This window comes from Poecilia reticulata, linkage group LG15 (assembly GCF_000633615.1).
Source record: "Poecilia reticulata strain Guanapo linkage group LG15, Guppy_female_1.0+MT, whole genome shotgun sequence".
NCBI lineage: Eukaryota > Metazoa > Chordata > Actinopteri > Cyprinodontiformes > Poeciliidae > Poecilia > Poecilia reticulata.
Window position 1 is genome coordinate 14,979,537 of NC_024345.1, and position 25,162 is coordinate 15,004,698.

At 38.1% G+C, this 25,162-nt stretch overlaps 1 protein-coding gene across 1 annotated transcript in view; it reads left to right on the forward strand.

Moving 5' to 3' along the window:
- Window positions 1-2,940: 2,940 nt before the first annotated feature.
- The window catches only part of zcchc24 (zinc finger, CCHC domain containing 24), a 47,613-nt gene continuing 25,391 nt past the window's right edge, over window positions 2,941-25,162 (forward strand). The window contains exons 1-2 of the mRNA XM_008429477.2: window positions 2,941-3,451; window positions 9,494-9,694. Coding sequence (XP_008427699.1) covers window positions 3,212-3,451; window positions 9,494-9,694 — 441 coding nt within the window. The 5' untranslated portion in view covers window positions 2,941-3,211. The remainder of the gene's footprint in view (window positions 3,452-9,493; window positions 9,695-25,162) is intronic.

Consider the following 25,162-nt stretch of genomic DNA (forward strand, 5'->3'; position numbering starts at 1 on the left):
GAGAGAGAGAGAGAGAGAGAGAGAGAGAGAGAGAGAGAGAGAGAGAGAGAGAGAGAGAGAGAGAGAGTTGCTATGCCATGTTGCCATGTTTGGTTTTTAGCAAACACAGGAATATAATGACCACATGGATTTTCCGCCCTTCAGACAACAAATCAATTGTTACGCAGATCAGGTGATTCGTCTAAGTGTAATAAGGGATGTCACATGCTATTTTTAGTGACCATCGTTGGAAAATTTGCACAACAAGCCAAACGTGTTCCTGCTCCATTGTAAGTATGAGTAATGACAGTTAAACATGCGAACAATTAGAGAAAGAACACTTGGGATTTTTGCTATTTTAAGTCTCACTGTGTCCCATTACCGGCTTGGAAAATATATTTTATCTTTTTTTTTTTTTACATTGACCTAATAGCTCATCTATGATAAATACTGAGTTCTACTTTATTTTGATGTTTGGTAATGTCTTCCCTGTGGCTCATTAAGGTAGTGTTGGGGTAAGGAGTAGCAAGCTTGCAAGCGTTATGGTAAATTTGATTCTTTTGATTGTCCTTAGATGTATAAGTAGTAAGGATTTGCGTAAATATTATTGGTGCCATTTATTGTTTTAGATTCAAATTTATGTAAATATTGTTTTCTTGGTTTATGATCGCTCCCTTTCCCAAGGTTCACTCCAAGTATTTTGGATACAAAAGGCAGCTAGAAGTTGTTTGTGTGTGATGTTGTTGATGAACACATGACATACTGTTTGAAATAAATCCAACACACATTTATTTTATTGTCATGCTTCTCTATTAAGCATTGAGACACCACTTGTGTCTCAAAGGTGTTTCGGACCTGCAGAAACTGTGAGAATGTCCAAAGTACTTACATATAGCTAATTGCTTACTACTGAATTAAAATCTGTTATACCAGCAAAATCACAGCACTTAAGTGTCATTAAGTGTCTCAAGGCACTTGCTAGTAAGAGCTCTAATTCTGCTTAAGGCAGATTAGCCACAAGAGGGAGCTCTTTCAAAAGTTTTCCTCTTTCACACTATGCAACGTCTCAGATGATGTGCAACCCTTCGGTTTTCTGAATGCATGCAGGGAAAACCAATAAAAATAAATATACGTGACAGAGAACTGTAACTCCTTAGTTGACACTACTTGCCTGACTGTTGGACTCAGTGATCATTGCTAATCTTACATGAAGATATCTTCAGAAAGCTGAGAATGAATAATCATAACCAGAAAGTGACCAAAGCATAACCAAACCAAGCTGCTGCTTAGGGTCTGCAGAGGGTTCTTAAATGCCCAAATTCTTACAGATTTATAAACATGAAATTGTTGTTCTCACTTTGAAAAAAATGGGCCCATGCTTATTTGAAGTTTTACAAATAATTTAAAAATATATAAATGATTTGATATGTAAAAGAGCTTAAAAATAAGATGGCCCTGTGTTTGAATTGTTTGCCTGTTCTCCTCATGTATCCCTGGGTTTTCTCTTGGTACACCAACCTCAACTCCAAAAACATGCATAGTGGGCTAACTGATCTCTTTAATTTTCCCATAGGTGTGAGTGTGTGCATGCATGATTGTTTGTCTGGTGTCTCTCAGTGTTTTACTGCGATTGACTTCCAATCTGTCCATGGTCCACTCTGCCTCTTAACCATTGATCTCCGGAGATAAGTTTTTCGCTAAAAGTTGCCGTTGTATAGCCTAAAAGCTAACAACTCTTTTGTCCATTTAGGATTGTGTCACTTAATGAAGAAGCTTGTCACTTAAATAGCTTTGCAGTGCAGTGTTTCATGCATGGGGTGGAGGACAGAGTCCAGGAGTGTTGTTAGTTTGGCTACAGTTCTCCAGTGACACACCAACTGCACTGGGTCGAGGGGACATCCCTGCATAGATATGCCCTTCCTGATCAGCTTATCCAGTTGTTTCCGCTCAGCTGTTGATAAGAAGCAGCTCCAGGAGACCACGGAATAAATTACTGACACCACTGCAGACACGAAAGGTCTTTAGCAGCAATCATGGACTCCAAAATACCTCAGTCTCCAAAACCCTAATTAAAAAAAAAGAAATAAAAAGCCATTTAGTGATAAACTTTCCACTGAATTTAAATTCTTGTAGAGAAAAGAAAAATCCCACTTATATCAATTACAGAAAATCATCCAGATTCTGAAGAAGAAAAACATTTTGCAAGTTTTGATATGTTTTGATCACACCCTTCCAGAAAGTTCAACCATCTTATCTTTCAGAACATGTTCCCTAAGGTCTCAGGGATCATCAGTTTGCTTTGTCAATTGTGAGATTGGTCTGTTTGATTTCAGTTCATGAATGAATGAATGAATGAATGAATGAATGAATGAATGAATGAATGAATGAATGGGCATCCTTTATTAATCTTATAGAGAGAAAGAAAGATGTCTTAGGCTGCAGCCCTTCACCTAGAGGGAAAGTGCCACCCTTCAGTATGATTCTATTCATTTTTTAAGCTTATACTTTAGCTTGGCTTATTTCTACAGGTTAGTAAAATTGAACTTGTATGAAAAATATTGCTGTTACAGAGTGGCCCAACCAGACTTCAGATTTGAATCCAATAGAGAAGCTATCGAGATAGCTCAAGATTGGCAAGGAGGCTTTCCAGCTTTTGTAACTTACAGTTTATTGTAAATAGCAAATATAAATCATCGATGTCAGTGGAATTAAGTCAATTAAGTCAAACCCCTGAAACTTTAAGTAGGGCTGTCATGTGTGTCCATATATATTTCAGAGATGTAAAAAAAGAAAAGAAAAAAAAAAAACAAAAATCAAATTTGATTTAGTTAAGTTTTTCATTTCTTGCTTCATCTACCAAAACATGTATGAAAACTACTTCATAGAATATTGATACACTTTACGCTGATTGGCTGTACGTCCAAGATGACGCAGAGCGCACTCATTGAATATTCAAAAAGAGCGTCTCTGCCCTGCCGCCGCATTAAAGTCGGATAGCGGACCATGGGGAGAAAAGGAAAAGTTTTAATTCTGAGATGTTAGCGCAATGACTTTTTAGTAACAGTCATATGGGACGAGGCTCCCCGGCGTGAGGAGGGCAGGGTGATTTACAGGAAGAAGCGACACCGACTGCCGGGGCAGGGTGAACGGGACAGCGAGAAAACTTGGGAGAGTTGAGACTAGTGCAACAGTCAGCGGTGGAAAATCCAGCTTGCGCCTATTGATTTGAAAGATGAGCTTGCTGTCTGCCATAGATACGAGCGCCTCCGTGTACCAGCCCGCGCAGCTTCTCAACTGGGTCTATCTCTCCCTGCAAGACCCCCACCAGACCAGCGCCTTTGACGCGTTCAGACCCGAACCCAACTCTTCCCACACGGATCTCAGCTTCAGCAAGACACCCGCAGCGGCGGACCTGAGCTCTTCCCTGAACTCCAACTATCTCAACAACTTTTTCCAGCTGCAGCGCAATGAGGTGAAACATGCTCCGCAACACACACACACACACACACACACACAGATCTGAGCCTGTTTGAGATCATGTCAGCTGAGCTGTGTGGGCAGCGAAATGTTCCAGGGGGTTTCTAGCAGGACGGCTACGCAGAACACCATGGACTTTTTTTAAAATTATAATTACTGTTTGGTGGACAGCTGTAGAATATGCCTTTAAACAGTATTCGCTATGAAAACATAATGTTTATATTTATTTACAGGGCCGATCCTATTGTTTTTTGGGCCGTACTTAACACTGTCAGTCACTGGAGCTCCACTAATACCACCCATGTTTATAGTAGTTTGGTTATTATTCTGTAGTTTATAGGATTATACCATGTAAACAGGTGGGTTATATAAGCTGCAAGGCTACTCCATAGACGTTAACCTATTCAACATAAAATATTCTACTTAGTAAAAATTTTCTCCAGTCTGACTACATGATTTTACATAGAGATGCCTATATTAAGCACCCAAAAAACCTTTGTAAACCTGACCTGTGCTAGTACTCTCTAGGACCCCCCACTGGTTTTGAAGCAGCTGCTTTGATTTTGGGCCCTTCCATATCACATCTCGATTATTGTCATCTTTATATTCATAATCCCTTATTTATGCATTATGCATCTAAGATCATTATTGTTGTTATTGTACAACAATAGAAATAACTATGTGTCAGTTGTGTGACCATTCCTATGCTCTCTGTTGCCCACTCTTGGGGCCAATACTTAGTTTTTTTATGCCTTAAGTTGATTATTCTCATTTTGTAAGACAGTTATTTCATTAAACTTAATGCAAGAAAACAAATTATATTACTCTAAAAGTGGATCCCTCTTCATCCACAGAAAGAAATCTGGTAAAATTATGAAAACTTTGAGATGTTCACATCATAACATGAAGAATTTTTTTTTCATTCAAGCACACAAACTTAATTTACCCTTCTTTCCCCATTGTCAGTGAGTAATCCCTTAATAAAGGGGTCCATTTTCTACATGTCAATATGTTTCAATTAAGGGTGAATTAGAAAATATTGAGTTAAAATATGCATTGCTTGGATATATTTCCTTAGCTGCAGATGAAAATAGAGCTCCTCTCTGTCTGGAGAGAACCGGTCCGCTGCTGGGGTCTGCTGTCTCTCCCTCCTTCAAATAGACCAGGTTGTGCAAACAAAAATCTGTACTTGTTTACATATTGTCTATTTTTGTAGCTCTGTGTAATTTTAGGGACAAATATGCTTATAATGTGTACCGGGTGCTAATCTGATACTCCAGACCGCAGTGTGCAAAAAACAGCACCCAGGCAGGCAACCGCACCCCTAAACCTCAGCCCTGTAAACACACATGTGTACATGCAGCACGCCATTAAAAAACAATTACATACTGAACATGCTAGTGCAAAAAATATACAGCTATAAGTGTTAATTACACATCAGTTTAGTTTACCTGAGGTCAAGGTTTGGACACACCAGTACTGGATGGAGGATGAATGCACCAATTGGGCCTAGCATACTTTAAGAGCTTTTCAACTCATTTAACATGAGAAGTCTGCAGGAAACTGCATTTTCATATTGCATGTCACATGCAGTTGCTTAATTCTTTCCAACCCATATGGTTCTGAAGTGTTTTCAAACTGTGAGAACACACAGAGTCTGTAAACTGTTTAAAAGGTGGGGTCATTTTCAATTTAATGCACAGATCAAGCCAAGTGAAATAACCCACTGCAGACTGGTAATGGATGAGATGAGTAATGCTGAATGCCATTGTTTTTGCAGTCTAATTGGAGCGAAATTGGAATATATTGTTCCAAGGCGCATTCCACAGAAAAGATCTGCTGTCAGTTTAGATTTAATATAAGCTAGTTTTTGGGATAATATCTAAATGAAACTTTTTAACCTTTCTCAACATTTTGTGCAAGTCTAAATCCTTCTACACATCAGTTAAATCCTCTAGTCGGCTCCATCCTGCTTTAAACATATCAGTGTTTGATTAACCTCCCCACATCACATTGTGACAACTCATCCTTTGGATCTGTTTAAACGGCTGCAGATGTGCTGGACTTGCTCAGATCTCTTCAAGCACTTGCTTAAAGAGAGACGGTTCAGAGGTTTTTAAGCGAGGTTCTATTTAAAGGTTATAAGCAGTTAATGCCTAGCCGTGAGTAGATAACTCTCAGGATGTCTTCATTTAGTTTAAGTCAAAATGAGTAGAACCCAGAGGTTGAAGATAGCAGCCAGAGGAGACAGATTTGACTTCTTCAGTCTTAAATCAATTCCAGTCTCCAGAATGCCATGGCGGGTTTATCTGAGTGCCGTGATGCGAATCATGAAGCCATTGTCAAGTGTTCAGTGGGTTGTTGTTTACACAGAGACCAAGGGTTATTTACACAGAAAATAAAGTTAGAGGGAGATGAGGCACCAAAGATCTTCTTGGATGAAACGAGTAATGAACATGTTAAACTTTTGAGATGAGGAGTCTGCGATTTCACAACTTCATTTGGTTTGGTTCTCTTTCTCAATACACAACTGACGAGACCACCTTGGAAATGTTGTGCAGTTACAACATCTGCTTGTTTGTGGCGATATCACAAGAAGTTGTCCAGTATGGAAAGCCATTAGTACATTTAATCGAAACCTATTTCTGATTCCTATTTGAACTATAGATAACTGAAATGAGAGTATCTCCTGGTACATGTTAAGACTGAGCTTTCACATTACTAATTCTAGGCAGGGCGGATATGTGGATAGGTGCAACTGCGAGTCCAATACCCATGAAAGGGTGAAGTTATTTGACCTTGGGAGAATGAGAGAAATATTGATTATAGATAGAAATCAGATCCAATTCTGCAGGAGTGTAGAAAATAAAATGGAAAAAGAGCTGGGGTTACACAGACAGTGAGCACATAAAATTTTCAGATCACACAAACGTGTTCTTTGTGTGTCTGCTCTATCTTCTCAAAGCTACAATTGCAACAGATGGGTGCTAAAACTGAGCTGGGTTCTGCTAGTGGACTCTTGCTAAAAGGGAGATTTTTCCTTTCCAGTGTTTCCACATGCTTGCTTGGGACAGGGGATTGCTGCAAAGTTAAGAAATTGATTCAATTTACTGTCCATCATTAGATAATAAACCTTTTTACCAACTTGCGTAATAAACTGAGCCTGATTGCATTTTCTCATTAGAAGGATGACGTTGGAATAATATAATCGGATTTTAATCTCTTCATATAGTATGAGTGAAATGGAATATATTTATATTCATAAATGAGATCCATTTATTTTGTAAATCTCCTTAATATGAATTTTCTTATAAATTGGCACTAGATAATTACAGTAAACGGACTTGAACTGAACAGAGCATATTAATGTACATCACATGCATTAGCAACTTCACTTTCCTGTTGCACTTTCACTGCAAGAAAAGCAGACCGAGGTTCACTTCCAATTAAACTGTGACCCATACTTTCAGATGAACCAGCCCTTACTTGAACCACAAGTAAGAGCTTTCACACTGACCCAACAGAAGCAGACGATCCAAGGAGTCAAACTCTAGTCTGTTTAAAGCAAACCAATCCAATCAGAGAGAAAGTGAGAAAGTGCTCCTATAGATTTGCACTCTAAAAACTCAAAACAAGATCATCTTAGTCCGGATTGTTCAAGAGACTCGAGTTTCAGCTCTGGCAGAAACGCTCATTTCCTACCATGGAACGGTGGGTTTGCTTTATTAACCATGGACAGGTTCTCTGAAACTGAACTCTGTATTAAATAACCTTGGGTCATTTAAAAACAAAATAAATGTACATCATCTCTGACATCTTGTTATCTCGCTGCTAAGCTAGTCCCACTACAAAGACTCCTCAGGCGTCTCTTTTTGTTTTGATTTGTTTTTGCTTTTAAAAAAAAAACATTAACCAGTGTTTGTTTTTGCTAGTTTTCTTTTCTCGCAAATACATATGAATATTTGTAGTGGGGTAAATAGTATGTCCTACTTTCAAAATTATTCACAACAGATAACAGCATTTATTTATTTAGATGTTAAATTGAATGTCTCAAACTAGATTTATGTGTAGAATGAGAAGAATTTAAACTCAGGAAGCTAGAGCAGCGTTGTGTTTCAGTGAGACTAGATGGAATGCCTCCAATAGGAGAGTCTTAATTTCAGTCATTAGAGACCTGGGACTTGACTTGGAAAAAACAATTTAACTAGTGTTAATAAATCCTGGTCTAAGGAGTGTGTCAAACTGTCTGCAGAGCTGCTGGTGCCAGAAGAAAATCAGCTGGTCGGGAAAGTACAACATTCACGTTGAATCCCACTGAATTAAATTAATCTGGGGATGATAAGGACATTTGTTTGCATGATTACTGAGCCAAATAATGTGATTTGTATAGTTAAGCTGAGTTCCTGTACAGTGATCATCGGTGTAAATTCAAATTAAAGTAGCTCAAACACTTAATTATGTTTATTTCAGTTTATTAATATGGCGCCACTTCAAAATAAATATTACCTGAAGGTACTTTACAGAAAAAAAAAAAAAATCAATTACATTCTTTGACTTCAGATGTGGTGCTTATAGAATTGTAATGTCATGGTGCGGCACTTGCTCTTGGCAGTGCAAACCAAACCAGTTCTTCCAGAACCAGTAAAGGTTCTGAAACGGCTCTGCTGGAAAACCCGCACAAGAAGTTAAACTCCTTATAGCTGTTTTATAGAACCTCATTGAAAAGATTCTGAACTCTCCCTCTGAATGGCAGAGTGCTTCCTCTTTATCTTTATCTTTTGTAGCCACTCACTCAGACACACAAATACACAAAATAAACAAACTCTTCCCCTCCATTAGCGGAGGTGTGTGAAATCTCTTTCTCTTGCGTAGGCAGATAACGGTTTGAAGCCAAACAGAGGGGGGAAAATGTGACACATCATAAACAGAGCAAAGTTTCCCAATTTGTGTAATTGTTGAAATAATTTCACAATCCTCTCCAAATTTTTTCAGGTTACAGACGGCAGAGAATCGAAGCGGCTCCGGGCAGCAGAGAAGAAACACATGGCAGATGGAAAACTCTAAGAAACTAAAGAGCTGTAACGCTTGATTTACAAAGGCTGCATGTAATAAATGAACATGAGTCTTAAGGCTGGAGCTGTTTAGCAAGACAATCTTACAGCCTCCAGATAAAGATTTGGCTTTCAGTCGTGGCAAAGCTGCCAAGGCTAACGTTTCTTTGCTTTGCAACATTAAACACCAACAGTAACATTTCAAGCCAGACATAAACCTGAGTCTCAAATCTTACGGAATGGCTGGGAGTCATAAGAAATAGTGAAAGTGTGGATTTCACTCTGTTTGTACTTACAACTTGTGTATCAGATATTTGCTATAAGTGAAGTTCAACTGCTCAGATTTAAGGCAGATGTCAAGCAAGATTATCTATTGCTACGTTCCCTCATGGTTAATGAGACGACTTTGTGAAAAATGAAAGCTTGTTCTATAACAGGCCTAATTTCCCCGAGAAGCGGGTTGCTGTCTTGTGTTGTGTATTGCAATTTAACTGGGGAAGACAAGGATGGAGAGGAAAGGAGCTGCTGCAAGCATTGCTTTCCCCGTTTTTAATATTCAGAGGGCATCCTCTATGAATTCACTGGGCCTGGTTGCATGCAAGGCTGTGTTCTGTCGCTGACAACAAACCGACAGAGGCTAGTTTACCGCCAACAGCGTGTGGTGACATTGCTGATGGCTGATGACTCTATGGCTGGCCATAGAGAGCATGTCTCTCATCTTGTTTACAGTGAGTCATCCGTCGTAAAGCCCTGTCTTTCTCCATGGCCATGCTCAGTACTTTTCCAGTTCATAAGCACAGCTGGGCTCATTGCCAGATGTTCTGAATTAAATAAGAGAAATGGTCTTGGAGGCCTCACATGTTTTTCTCGCAGCAGAAAATAGAACCGTTAAATATGTCGTGAAAATCTGTTGGAGGAAAACAAAGACGGCATGCTGTGTAAAAGCACTGTGTTGAATCAGAGTCTTGTCTGTTCCTGTTTCGTAGGCCTTAAACAACAACGTGTATAAGAATGTATCTCCCTATGGCTCGCTGAACAACATCGTGGACGGACTCAACTCCCTTACGGACCATTTCTCAGACCTTTCCCTTTCTTCAGAGCCGAGGAAACCCAACAAAAGACCCCCACCCAACTACCTGTGCCACCTCTGCTTCAACAAGGGCCATTACATCAAAGACTGCCCTCAGGTGAGACACACATGTACTCTGGTCTTCTAATGAAACTAATATTATATATATAACAATGGATTTATCAAATGGAGGATATAGTTTTCCAGAACTTACTTAGTAATATTACATCTTGCATTAAAAAGTTAAGCATTCATATTTTGCCTTTCTACTATGTAATGTATAGTATTGACACTCGTTGAACTTTATCACATTCTCTCATGTTAGAAACACACATTTCTATTTTTTATTTTAGTGAGATTTTATGTAATAGACCAACACAAAGAGGTGCATAATTGCTGAACGAAAGGAAAAGGATGCATGGTTTTCAAAGTCAATTTGCAAGTAAAATCAAAAATTGTGCTGAGCGTCTGCCCCATGCCCCTCAGCCAGCAGGTTTAAGGGTTATACACCTACCAGCCTGAGCCTTTTTCTTGACACACATAAGGTGAACCTCCACTCCAGTTGCAGCCACCAACTGACTTTTATGTCTACATTTAGCTATAACCATTTTCTTATCCTCGCCTTGCTTAATATGTGTCCTAAAACCACTACCATGCTAGTGCTAAACTATAAACAGGGATTCTTGTAATTTCTTTTTTCTTTTTTTTGTCAGCAGTGACTTTCTTCTTGTCCCTTCTCCTTTAAAGCCAGATATTTGATGTACACAATTTATGTTCGTCTTTAACAGACCCTCCCACCTGAACTGTGGATCACTGCAGCTCCTCCAGAGTTAACATTCTGGCTCTACAGTATATCTGATTAATGCTCTCCTCTCCTCACCAAGCCTGTCAGATTAGTTGGACCTCCATATCTTTGTAGATTTGCAGTTTTGTAGTCTTTTCTTTTTAGGGTGATTGGCTGTGCTCCATGAGAAATTTTTGCTTGATGTATTACTTTATTACATAACCCTGCTTTAGACTTCTCTATAACACCACCTCAGACCTGCCTGCTGTGTGCCTTTGTCTTCATGATTGTAGTTGTTCTCTAGTCTTCTCCAACCAACCTCTGATGCCTTCACAGTTTTTTATCGATAAAAGATGTTAACCTTTTCACAAGTGGAATGAAATACATCGAGGTTTGTGGTTGTAACATGGCAAAAATGGGAAAAAGTCCAAGGGGTGTGAATACATTTGTAACACGCTGCTAGCCAATGATCTTGCTTCAGTCAGCTCCTGCCTTTCTCTCTCTCTCTGTTTCTCTTGCTCTTGTTGGACCTGGGCTGACCTACTTGTTGAACAGGCTGGCCTCTGTCCCCTCCAGTCATGTGTGTGCGCGTCTGTACATACACTTGTGTGCATCTTCACAGCAAAACACTCACTCTGACTAAAAAGACGTTTAACAGCCAATAATTTGTTGAGATATTTTCATTTTTTTCCAGATAAGAAGTTGTTCTGTGTTGCATCATTAATTGTTTGTATATTTAAGAATCAAGGACCACGATCAGTCACTCAGGGATCCATGTTTTGCTAACTCACAATCTGAACTTGTGTTAACCTTTACCTAAAGAATCTTGAGGTTTAAGCTTCTGATTTACTATTTGCTGAAGCTAATAAGACAAGGTCTTTGTTTCTGTTAAATGGTCCCGGGCGATGCAAGATGCGCATATTTAAAAGTTCTAAAATCCACTGGAAAGAAACAAAACAATGACCCAGTTACTTTACATTCTGCTGCATAAGCTACACAATATTCACACGTCGCAGGAAAAAGACCTCCAGGTCAAGTTGCTGCCGGCTGCTGTTGGCAGGATGAAAGAAGCATCCTCACACATGAGGATATGGGGACACACGAAGTTCAGAAAGGGAAAATCACTACAACAGGCCCAAATGAAAAAAAAAATTGTATAGTCTTTTATGCTTTGTACCTGAAGATGGGATGAAATTTTGTCACGTACAACTGTAGAAACCATGGATTGGTGCTTATTTTTCATTTCTAGTGTTAGTTGTTTTTTTGCATTTTGCATCAGATTTAGTTTGATAAATGAGTTACAGAAACAGTGTTTGAATGATTGCTAGTTGAGCGATTGAGTAAATCCTCTAATCTGAGCTTCAGCTTCTATAATGTGTTGATATTTTAGAAAAAGAATAACTTTCTGAAGGATTTTACTTTTTTCCTCTCCATAGATTGATACCTTCCATCAATCTATTGAGGACAATACTTAGCTCTCTAATCAATGGTGACTGTTTCAGCCACTCATTACTAGGGGTGCATAATATATTGCTAATTTATCACCATTGCAACTTTCATATTGCAAAGAACCACTTGGATTGTAATAAATGTTATCTAATTATATGCCATGACGCTAAAGCAGACCAACATCAATACTTGTAAGTCAAAATGTCATTTTGACATATGACTTACATGATATTCCAAAAACATTGCATGTTTTTATAACTTGCAATAAATCATAGAAACATATAAAAACACATTTTTGTAATACATGCAATGTGTGTATTATAAAAGCATGCATGTATTATAAAACATGTATGCACAGTATTATAAAAATGCTGCATGCTCTTATAAGACTATGCAGCCCTACTCAGTTAGCCTGGGTCACAATAAGGCATCATGGTGACTTTACTGGTCCTTTTTTTGTTTTGTAGGCAATTTTGAGAAACAAAGTCACAAATTATAATCTGTAGCTCACCACTTAGTATGCAACTACACTGACAAGAAAACAAGACAGATGCTAGCTTTGTAAAAAGCTAGCATGTTCTTACAAAGCTATAGCTTATATATAAGTGCAGTACATAACTTTTATGTGTACTTGAGCAGGTACTGTGTAGCAGCTGGGTTGTCACTGTAATAAAGTCCCTCATGAAGGCAAACTTCATAGTTGGGACTGAAGCCTGAATATGATCTAATTTTGTAAAGGGAACAGCATGGCACTTTCCCATGGATGTCAGCAATGTTTACATGGAGATGTATTTTTTTGTGATTTGACTCAAGCACTTGCTAATCTTTGTTGGTTCAATTCCTCCCTTTTTGCCTCCTCTCCTTTGTCCTAGTTGAGTTACAGTTCAGCCCAGGCCTCCTAAATTACGTTTCTATGAAATAGTAATGAGGAGCACATGTGAGATTAAAATGTTTTGACTTGTTTTGTGACATGTGATGACTGGTCTCCGGCGGTCTGTAAAAGACCTGTGTGCCGATAAATTTTTTTTCCTGGACACCTCAGAGCTTAGTGTGTGGGAATTAGATAATCTAATAAAAACTCTAATGGGAATTTCAGGTTTTATATCATGCAACATGTAACATTTACCTTTGTTTTTCCTTGGAGTAAATCTTCACCTTTGACTATTAATGAAATTATATCACTTAATAAAGGGAGAAGGTGTACTCCAAGTCATCTTCAGTATTTACCTGATGAATAAATCAGTCTTATTGTCCATCAGATGTCAGATGGATGAATTCTTGCTTTGTCTTTACCAGACAATTAAAAATTACATGGATTTAATTAAGCCACAATAAATACACAAACCGCGGTGTGAAGAATAATAATCCAAATTTTACAATTATATCAGATGAGAAGAGAAAGCATTGAGAAGGAATTGAAATGTTGAAAATATTATTTAAACTTATTAAAGATTATAGTGTTTACTAGTTTTCATTAGATTAAATAAAGGTGTTCAGGATCTGATTTTAGGAATAGAACAGAAATAGAAATAGAAACAGTCTTTATTGTCCCAGAGAGGGGGATTCAGGTGTAACAGCAGCAGGTATATAGGTCCACACAAAGAAAAGTTCTTAAAGTGTTAAAATATCTATCTATCTATCTATCTATCTATCTATCTATCTATCTATCTATCTATCTATCTATCTATCTATCTATCTATCTATCTATCTATCTATCTATNCTATCTATCTATCTATCTATCTATCTATCTATCTATCTATCTATCTATCTATCTATCTATCTATCTATCTATCTATCTATCTATCTATCTATCTAATATAAAAACAAGAATAATAACAACAACAACAATAATAGTACACTGAAAAAGAAAAACAAGTGGTCCAACTTAAAAAAAATGAAGTAATTTGTTAAGTCATTAATCAATTTAAATGTATCCAAATACATATATTAAGTTTATGAAATTGTCACGCTAAACAAACGTAAATAAATAAAGTTTGGCAAACTTAATTTGATCACAAATTAACTCAATTATTTTTAAGTTGGAGCTCCACTCTCTTTTTCCAGTGTAATGACCACAACAGAAAATACGGTGCCAATAAAACTATCGGACTCACGATCCAAGGGATGTGCAACTGAGTCGGATCACTTTTCCAAAAATGTACATAATATGCATGTGCATTGAACATCAAAAAATACAGACTATTTACAGTACAACATGTCAGTTCAGAAAAACAGATGTGCAATAACAGCGGAAATATTATTTTAAATTGATTTTGACATATTTTCTACTTATATCCAAGAGGGACATAAATGGCTGGATGACTTAAAAGTATCAAAACTACTTTTAATTGAACCAACAGAGCCCTCACTGATCTAATTGAATCACTGCAGGTGTGTGGTTCCCACAGTCCCATCTCTCAGCTTGACTTATGGGGAAATATTGGCATGAGAAGCTGTTGTTCCAGCTGGAAGGTCACTCAGGCTGGACGGCTGATTGTTCAGTTCCAGTTTGTTGGATGTTTTGGTGGTTCCACGATTTGGATTCAGACCTGGGTTGAGTAAAACAAAGATTTTTCTTCAATTAGGTTGCAAAGTGATGAGTGATTACTTTTGAGGTGTGGTGGAAAAACAAAGCAAAAGTCTTGCAGGAAAGTCACAAAGTTTAGATGCATGGAGTAAAGGGTAGAGCATAGACAAGAACATTTGTTGCAAGCAGTTTCTGCAGGGTAACGAGGCTTTCTGACTCAGTTAGCCTGGGTCACAATAAGGCATCATGGTGACTTTACTGGTCCTTTTTTTGTTGTTCTCTCTGTCATAGTAGTCAGAAACCCACCTCAGCTCTTGACAGCATGTGCTTCCTGAAGAGGAGTTGTCAAGATGGTCTGGATCAACCAATCACAAGTGGATTAGTTTTAACATCGGAACTATTTCACATTGCAAGGCCCAAGGAAAAGATAATATAGATAGAGATCTATAATAGAAACTGTCGGGATAGTAAAAATACCTATTTCACCTAGAGCTAGTTTCATATTTAAAGTTTCAAACTTAATGTTTTTTCGAAAAAAAGGCTCACATTTTACGATTTAAGAAACTGGTGAATATTTATTAAAGTAATTATATCTGTATTATTCAAAAGTCTTCCGATCTTCTAACCAAGTAAAATTTGTCAATTTATGCTAGAAAAGTTTTGACATTATATTCGCAGGCATTCAAACTTATGGGACTCCACTTTTTATCCACACATTATGTGAAATATTAAGTCTCATGTGTTCACTTGTGCCACAGTTGTATAATAAAATATGCGAACAGTACTTTTTAAAAAATTAAACTGATACAAGTTTGTAAAAATGCTGCCATACTACATGAAAACAGTTGGACAGCTGGAGCTTTGGAGCTGATTTAGGAATTCATCTGAGCTTGTCAAAATCACTCTCAGACGTCCTCTGGTTTGTATTTCAGCTGGTCATTAAACTGCCAACAGTAACTCAAAAACTACCAAAGTCTCCAAACAGGCTCTACAGTTTAGTCCCATTGCAGTTATTTAGATTTCTCCTGGGTTTTTTTTTTGTCCTCCATCAATTTACCTACCACATGTGCAACGCCTTTTAAACTCTCATTGAATGCTTTGCCAGCGGACAGTTATGCCTTACATCTGGCCCGTTTCCATCACATAAGTTCAGGACAATGATTTAAGGCTGGTGTTTTTCTTCAATGATTTTATGGCTGAGAGTATTGTCTAAAGCTGGCACTTTATGTACTTATGAAATGAAATGTTGATTAAAGATAACCGGAGTAAACAAAAAAAAAGCAGTTTACAACTCACAATTTCATTTTTCAAGCAAGAAAGAGGTTTTAAAAGCAACGTAGCCTTTAGTAAAAGGATAGCAGGATAGTTAATCCACGCTTTTGTTAAAGCGTGGATTAACTGTGTTTACCATTGTCACTAGCCACATCAAGGCCTGATCTCTGGTTGACATTTAGACTTGAGAAATTACTCATTTAGCAGCTGTCTGACAACACAAATAAGGCAGAAAGATCTCTCAAAAAGCAACGCAGTCCGGAACAGTCTGGAAATGGTTACAAAGCCATTTGTAAGGCTTTGGTACTCCAAACACAGTGAAAGCCAATTTACACAAATGGAGAAAACACGGAACAGTGGTGTACATTCCTAGGAGTGGCCAAACCTACCAGAAAGACTCCAAGAGTGCATCAACAACTCATCAAGGTCACAGTAGACCCAGAACATGTAAAGCACTGGAAGCCTTAGTTGCCTCAATTAAGTTTAGTGCTCATGATTAATCAATAAAAAAAACAGCACAAAGAGCTGTCTTAAATTTCCAAAAGAAAACATTTTCATGATCCCCAAGAGTTTTTGGTCATGTATTCGGAGGACTGATGAGTCAAAATAGAACGTTTTGAAAGGTGTTCATCACATCTGGCCAAAGAGTGTGATGGTCGAGGACTATTTTGTTGTTTCAAGACCTAGATGACTTGAATCCATTAATGCAACCATGAGTCTTCTCGTTTTTTTTTTTTTTGAGAATCTTCAGGGAGAAAATTTGCCCATCAGATTGAGGTTCTAAATTCAAGCACTTGAGTTGTGTAGGAGGAAAATGATGGTAAGCACAAGTCAATTTCTAAATGTCTCCAAATGCACAAAAGCAAGATTTTGGAATTGTCTATTCAAAGTCTGGACTTCAGTCCAAACCCAGTTGAAATGCTGTGACCCTGAGCAGACCATCAGACTGCTGAAGCATAGCAGCTCTGCAAAGCAGAATGAGTTGAAATTCCTAACACAGCAATGTTCTCGACTTTTTGACAGTTATCACAAACAGTTTTTAGGGTTTGGGAGCAGCTACTTTTTCCACCTTTTTTTCCCTTAACGGATGCCATCATCTTCCAAAAGCAGAATTTTCTATTTACTCACTTTATCTTTGTCTAAAATTAAGATTTGTTTGAATATCTGAAACATTTACGTGTCACAAAAAAGGGGGGAAAAACATTTATAAAGCACTGTGCAGTGTTCCACCTCTACTATACACAAGCTAGGACTTTACAGGTTAGCAGAAATGATCTTTTATAGATTTTAAATATATAACATTATTTATTCTTATTCATTTGGTCTTACTTATTTTTCTTCTCAAGCATAAATACTGAAAGCACGGAGAGTAGGCATGTGAGAATTGGAAGAAAAATGTGTTGAAGGCTCTCTTGTAGCTGAGTGAAAGCCACAGGCCTGGCAGCAGCTGCCCAGTGCTCCCTGTCATGGGGACAGAGGTGTTATGTAAACTGGCTTTTATTCGGAAAATGAGGTCGGTCCCGTAGTTATGAGCAGAATGCCTCTCATGGCTGTGCTTTGGCAGTAGTTCAAGATGTCTTACACTTTGCACTTACACTTTGGTTTTTGCTCAGAGGCCTGATTCCCTCAGCAGCTGGACGCGGCTCTGATTTGAGTGATCAGAGCGATGGCATCTACTTGCTCCCTGTAGGAAGATTAATTCAGAGAATGCATTCACCACGGTGTGGGTGCGTGGGGGTGAGTTCTGTTGCCGTTCATGGTTTTTTTTTTTGTCGTGAAGAGAGAGCGGGCTCTTGAGTATTATTCCTGCTCTTCCTCAAATATTCAGGTTCTCATTCATATCCTTCTGAGTAAAAAGCGTGTATTTTTTATGCATTTCTTAGAAAAGCACAAAGGAAATTCCTGCAGCATTATCGGTCACTAGAACTGACAATTTGACCCATCACTCTGTTGGGGTCAAATTGTCTTATGTTTGAATAAGTACATTTTGAATACATCTAGAGTACCTAAACCAGCATTTATGTTTTAACATAAACAAAAAATTGCATTATTTTATATTCTTCTTTACATGGCTTGATTCTAAATTACTTCAATGTCTTGCTTCCTTCCAAACTACAAGCAAGCATGTTTAAATGAATGTGCAGGACAACATGATCAGGGCAGCTGATTTATACTGCTGAGGCTGAAAAAACTTATGTGAATTACCAATAAATAGTTATAAATCCTGAACAATATGCCACTCCGACTCCCTTTGAGATTTCAGTTTGTGATAAAGGGCATCATAAATAAAATAGCTCCCTATTATATTATTGTGTGTTTTTTTTTAATCAACATAGCACATAGTGACTGGCAACAAACATTTAAGTGAATATAAACATAAGTATATTTTAAACCTGTTTATATGTGTAAAACATGACACAGAACTATCTAGCCTTCCCACAAATTGTTTTCTATTGCTCTACATCTATAAAAATCAATAAAGCAAAACAGAAAGTTTGAGGGATTTGTAATGAGACAAAAGGATTAAGTCTAGGTCCCGTTCTGTTCTTTGTTTATGTTCTTCATCCTGCCCTGCTCCTCTCCCAGCAGTCTTGTAAATCTTGCAGGTTGTCATTCTGAAATTATATTCTGTATGGCTCAGAAATTCCTCCCTTCTGTTGATGGAGCTACATTTCAGTGTTTTTAATTATTTGAAAATCTCTCAGTCCTTTTGGCTCAGAGCAGCTAAATATGTCAGACTTGAGCATAATTAAAAATAACCTGATTAATTTTCTCCAAAGTTTACGGTCATATTTGTTAATGCGTTCTGGGACATCAGCCATACGTGTTATTACATTTGCAAGTGATACCGCATTAGATATCCTAATAATCCTTTGTAAATAAGCTGAGGCATATTTTCTCAACTCTTTACGAAGCTCTCCAGGAAAATGACAAACATTTTTTCATTCAGTCCCAATTCTTACATGGGTTTTTAGATTTTCCTTTGTCCGGAACTTATTCACAAGTGAGCAAATTTTTGCTAAACTTTTTTGTTATCTGCTTAAAGTGTTGCTGTCTCTCGGTATCACTTGGCATACTAATTACTTTTAAATAGCTGCTTTTGCATGTCCTCTGAGCTGTTGTTTTAACCACTTCATTGTCTCCCTTACATGTAAGTCAATGGGTCCATGTAGACACAAGTGTCATCAAGGCAGTTAAAAAGTAAAAACAATTTTAAAAAACCCTTAATGGTACTGAAAATAGATAACTTAGTAAAAGAGTCTACACTGAGGGGTGTTGCTGACTGGAAAATGCATTTTTGAGTTTTCAACTAACCAGTCACTGGTCAAAGCTGATAAAGCTGAAAATCCTCTGATCAAAACCACAAGACAAATTCTCAGGCCATCTCTAGTTCCTTCAATAGTGTTATCAGGCTTTATGTATTTAAAGGACAATGTTTGCAGCGAACTGGAGCAAAAATTGTTTGTTGAATAACTGAGGATGGATGTTATTTTATTATCTTCCCTCCCCCCACTGTTGCTCAGGTTAACCTGAAATGTATCTGCGGCCATATGTTATCCCAGCTCCTGTGATACTTCCTCACAACTCATGTGGTGTAAACTTCAGCAATCGTCTGTCCTCTTTAGACAAATGGTCACCATGGTCTCCCCTAGCAGTGTAAGGACACCCAGAGGGCCTCTTCACACTGAATGCAAATCACACTTGGAGTAAAGTGTGAGTTGCCAACATGTGTGCTTTTCCTTCAGTCCTGGTAATAAACATAATGACTTACCATTACAGCCCACCATGACAAATCTCAGTGGCTGTTGTTCTCACAAAACATGTTTGTTTGCCAGTGCTTACCTCTGACAAAGCTTTGATGCCTTTTTTTTTATTGGCTGGTTGTCATGCTGGGATAATTTGCAGCATCTAAAAGAGGTAACGTAGAGGGCATTGTTAGAATAAGACAGTAAGAATTCAAGATATGTGTGCGTGTGGGTTCAAACTATGAATGTGGGTAAAAAAAATTACTACAACGATAGTTACCTTTTATTGTACCATGCATAATCGTTGCATTGAATCGTGTTTTCAAATTTAGTGATTTCATGTTCTCTTATGAAACCAAAACTGGAAAAAAAAAAAAAAAAAAGGATTGTCCAAACAGCAAACGCACCAATCCCAACAAACATTGAAGTGTTGAGTTTTGAGGATCGATCAAAAATCATCAGTCATTGTCACGATAAACCAGATTTGTTTTGATTGTAATGATAAATTGTATTATGATTATCTTCTGTTGGAGATATGAAAAGAAAATGCACACAATCACTGAAGCAACATTTATTACAGTTTATAAGGAAATTGATGGGTGACAGCTTTTTATATTAACTTGTAGCTAGTATTCAGAACATCTCTGCGTGAGGTTATAAATCCTTGCACTAAAATCCTGCAAATAAATGCCTTAACTGGATTGCTGGTTTGTTCTTTTATACACAGTCTAGTGCAGGGGTCACCAACTCCAGTCCTCAAGGGCTACCATCCTGCAACTTTTAGATTCACCTCTGCTCCAAAATGTCTGAATTTCCTCACCAGCATTCATTCCTCTCTGCAATAGGCTGGAAATGAGCAGTTTATTTGATCCAGGTGTGTTTGAGCAGAGACGCATGTAAAAGTTGCAGGACGGTAGCCCTCGAGGACTGGAGTTGGTGACCCCTGGTCTAGTGCTTCTACTGTTCCAGGGGTTATAATAGCCTTGAAGTAGCTGACAATATTGTAAATATTTAAATGAATCTGCATATTGAAAGCAGTGCAGATGTTTAAGAATCATATCGTGTTTGCTCTTGCTTTAAATGACATTAACAAACTTAAAGGGAGGGCTTTAAGTATCCATTGATTTGTCTTTAATTCCATCCATAATAAATGTCGTCAACACAGAGTAGGTACCTTTGGATTGAGTTTGACAATCGCATTGTCTTTGGGGCGAATTGCTTTCTAAATATGCTTGTTAAACCTTTATGTGGATCCTAAAAAGGGCCCCTCTGAGATATTAAAGCAAAATTGGTACAAGGATTAAAGAGACATTACAGTAGCCAACATTTAATTGCAGTTTATCCAGATGCAGACGCTGTGAGCTCCTATAGTGACGTATAGCTTCTATCTCACATTGAGAACAGCTCTACCTTAAATCTGCGGCTCAAGATGTGTTAGTTCTCGGTCTGGACACATGCAACTGAATTTATTAACAGTCTTGGTAGCTCTCTGTTTGATACTCAGCCTTCTGCTGATTTTACTGTAGTTCCAGGGATTATGTGGCCTAGACGTAGCTTTAGATATTTCCTGTGTGAGTGGAAAGAGCATAGATCTACATTTTTCCATTAGTTTTCTGTAGCGGGTCTGTTTAACCAGATCGCACCAGAAAAAGCACAATTTTGCATTTCTATTTCTTCTATATTCTCCCTACTGTTTGCCTCTTGTGGCTCGCTAATCCATTTTTCACCAGCACAGTCACACTTCAGCATTTGTCAGGAGAGAAGGCTTCACATGTCACCGCCGCGGTCCTCGTCACTCTACAGAGAAAGTTCTGACGTGGTTGTGATTATTTGCTGTGACTAGCAGGCACTTTAGGCGGGTCCCTGTCACGCCACTCAGGGTTTTTGTGTTTGCATGTGGCAGGTTTTCACAGCACAGTCTTGAGAATGGCACTGAATCTGGGAGGCAGCAGGAGACAGTGACAGGGGAGTGAGGGCACTTCCCCTGAAAGGAAATCAAAGTTAAAAGAATGATAAACGTGTTGTTTCCTGCCAGCTGGTTTGTGTTCTGGACAGAAATCCCATTCTTCCTCTCAATTTTTGCTGAGACAACAATCGCACCACTTCCTGTTTTGTTAACCGTGACACTGAAAACCCCGTTTCTGGGAGGCGCCGCGCTGCTACAGCAACTGAAGTCAGGTAAAGTTACAATTGGATGTGGAAAACACTGATAGCTGATTTAAAACCACAACTGTTGTTAAAGGACAAAAAAAAAAGGGCATCTACTAAATAAAGTCTAGTTGACCATCAAAAAAAGAAAATGTAGGCTGTAATTTACCAAGATAGGAGTACGAGATACATTTAATGCTCAGTCTCCCCCCTCACAGAGCAGATGGCTTTAATTACATACTGATGCACTCCTGTAAGGTCCAGCAAATTTGAGGAACTGTGATGCCTCCTTTTTTATGCCAGGTTGCAGTATTGCTCGCTTCTCGATCTAAAAAACGACTTTCTGTTTAAAAAAAAAAAAAATAATAATAATCAAAAATAGCAGGTACAGAAATGACAAAAACATAGAAACATATTCTATTCTCAGTCTACAAACAGATCAGGATGGTACTTTTAAATCGATGGGCCATGTGGATTTTTTCAGTTCACTGCTACAAATTGCAAAAGACACTGGATTGATTCATAGAGTAGCAGATTTTTTTCCAAGAAGTGAAGTTTAACATTTTTAACAGCTTGAACAATTATTACATGTATTTTAAACTAATACTCATTGTAACAATTTACGACATAATGTTAGGATCAAAAACAAAACACAGCGGTCATACATTACTGTGAACAACTGGTATAAAATCCTCATGATATGATTACTATATGTATAAATACTTTGGAATCATGGTACATACAAAGATTCAATGCAAAAATGTATATATTCATTTAATGGTTATTACTTTAAACACAAAAGGCACCTGAATAAGAGTGTGAAATGCCGTGACTTTCTACATGACTACTGACTCAGTAGTCTGCTATGCCCTGGTGCTGCTCATCAGCACCAGGGCATAGCAACAAGTGGTGGAGGGGCAGCGCTAAATTACTCTATTTGCCATACAGGTAGGCAAAGCTTCAGCAATTCTCATTTTCTCTGGGTTCTCTATAAGAAAGACTTTAAGCAGAAGCACACAGTAGGAAATGAAGGAAGAATTACACTTTCTGTTGTATTCTACTTTTGTTTTATTTTCTTTCTGTGGGTGAAATTAACCGCCTGCTTTCAGCTGATTGTAAACATTCCTCACAATCTGCTTGTCCTAAACAGCACTAGTCTTTGAAAATGCCACGATTTCAGCTCTGATTTACGTAAATATGCATGGATTTTTGTGGCCTTTTTTCAAATGAATGCATGATTCTGCATTTAAATGCGGAGGAACTGGGTCGGCACGTAGGGCATTTGCTTGGTACGTACAGTTTTAAAAAGCAGATTTATGTATATTTGGATTTTGCGAATTAAATGGTGGCAAATTGGCAAATTGCTTTGTGGGTTTACCTGCTGGGCATTGCTTTGGGATGCTCAGATGTTCCTGGTCAGTTTTTTTTTTTTTATAAATGAATTTTGCACATTTTACCTTCTGATAAATCAATTTCTAAAAAAAAACCTTAGAATAATGATATTCTGTGAGACTGCTTCATTAGCCTTGTCTGTGTTTAGTGTGTTATGTAAAACTTTGCTGAAGAATAATTTTTTTCAGACACACCGTTAAGCCAACTCTGTAAAACTGAAGCTGGTATAAATACAAAGCAAATAAACAGCAGCGTGTTTGGGGCGTTCACATTACCTTATGTAATTTGTTGATTTCAGCATGAAGCAAACCAGGTCAGCTCTCATTTTAGAATGTAAGTTTTTTTTAGTATTCCAGCATTTTCTTTAGTTAACCACAACACAAAGGCACCTTAAAAGTCTACTTTCGTGTTCCTGCTGGAAACAATTTGACTTTACCTACGACCTGCGGTGGAGAATATATGGCGACAACAGCATTTATTGTGAAGCGATAACATTTCAGCCTGGGGTTTTAACACTGCTGCAGTGTAACAGAGGCCATTATGGCATGGAGTTGACTTGAACTTGAACTCACATACGACGGGGCTACTTTTTACTGAAGGTGTTGGGTACGCTGGGAGTTCAAAGGTCAGAGTTTCACTATTTCTCACTAGAGTTTGACGTATTTGTCAGTTACAGGAAAATGTTTCTTTTTAAATGATATGAGATTATTCTATTTATCTATGTTTTCTTATTTATGCAGTGAAGTAACTTAATTTTAAATTGACTTTTATTGCTCTGTATATTTGTTTGTGACTAATGGTAGGCTAAAGTAGGAAAAAAAAGTTACAAAATGTGCCTCTCCATTTCAAATTCAGGAAAAGTGCGAGATAGGTGGGATTTCTGAATGACCCAAACACTGAACAAGTGATTTCTCTTATCATCCCAACTGGTTTGTTGGAACTTGTTTAAACTAATGAGCCACTGCAGCACCTTTGAGTTTTGTCAAACCGAGACAACAGCTTCCTTTGCGACGCGAGCCTGGACTGAAATACGGAGACGAAGACGAAGACGAAGACGAGACGAGGCTGAAGCTGCGAGCGTTGGCTCCCTGGACAGGAGCTGGTGTCAAGAGATCAGGGACTGACACTGCTGGCTTTGTGTTACGCTTGAATGGGCACCTCAGGGAGAGGCTGTGGTTATGAATGGCCACCACTGGGGAAAGACCTAGTGGTGGGAATGGAGTCTAGTAATTAAGGCAGTCATTGTGTGTGTGTGTAGGATATGCTAGAACGAGAGGTCAGGAAGGCAGGGCTGTATTGTTCCCCCAGCAGAGCCCTCTCAGCATTGCAGTGGTGTGCCAGACTCAAGTATGTTTAGGCAGAGGTTTTACATCCTAGCAGGGAAAAAAAAAAAAGAATTTCAACAACAAACATCTCTGTTTTGGTCTTGTATTGTCTTCTGCTATGTAGGAGATTGAGGAGCTTATGTAGTTTGATTTTGTTGCACATTTTCCCACTTTGTGTTGACATCCACCTTTTTCAGGTTGCAAACAAGCTTTACTCCTTTTACATGTCATTGCTGTTTAAATAATACCCCGTTATACTTTTACTTTGTCCATGATACATAAGAAAATGGGAGCAGGCAGACAACAAATGTTTCATTTTTGAAAATTTGAAATGATAAGTTAGCCGTTGAGGAAGATCATGCATGTTGTAGAGGTTTCCCTGGACCCAACACCTCTGAATCAAATGCAGTAAATAGATCCTTAGCAGGATCTCTCTGAACCCGTCAAGGAGATCATTCTTGCCTCTGTTGGTTTGTCAGCTAGAAATATTTACCAATATTTACCATTTTGTTATGGTATGTAATTTGACTTGGCTTGGCTACTTTTGCCTTTCTTGGTTTCCTTAATATTTTGTATCCCTCAAATTTTTTTTACTTAAATTTACTCTCAGTCCATTGTAGCACCTGGACTCAAAGTAATATCTGTCTGCTAAAGGTGTGCAAGATCCTGTCTCTTTGGGACAGAATGCCTGATCATTTCACCAATGAACAGACTTGGACCAGTTGGAATTTTGTGGCAGATTTCCTTTTAAGAGTCAAAGGATAGAAGAGCGGCATTTAAAATGTTAGTTGTCCAGCACTGCTATAGGCTGTTGCTAATTATTTTTATTAGTTGAAAGGTGAGGACACACTGTGTGCATGTGTGTGAGAGAGAAAGAGAACTCCCTCTAAAACATGGTTTTACTACTATTTTAAAATAAGGACAATTGGATTACAGAGTTCT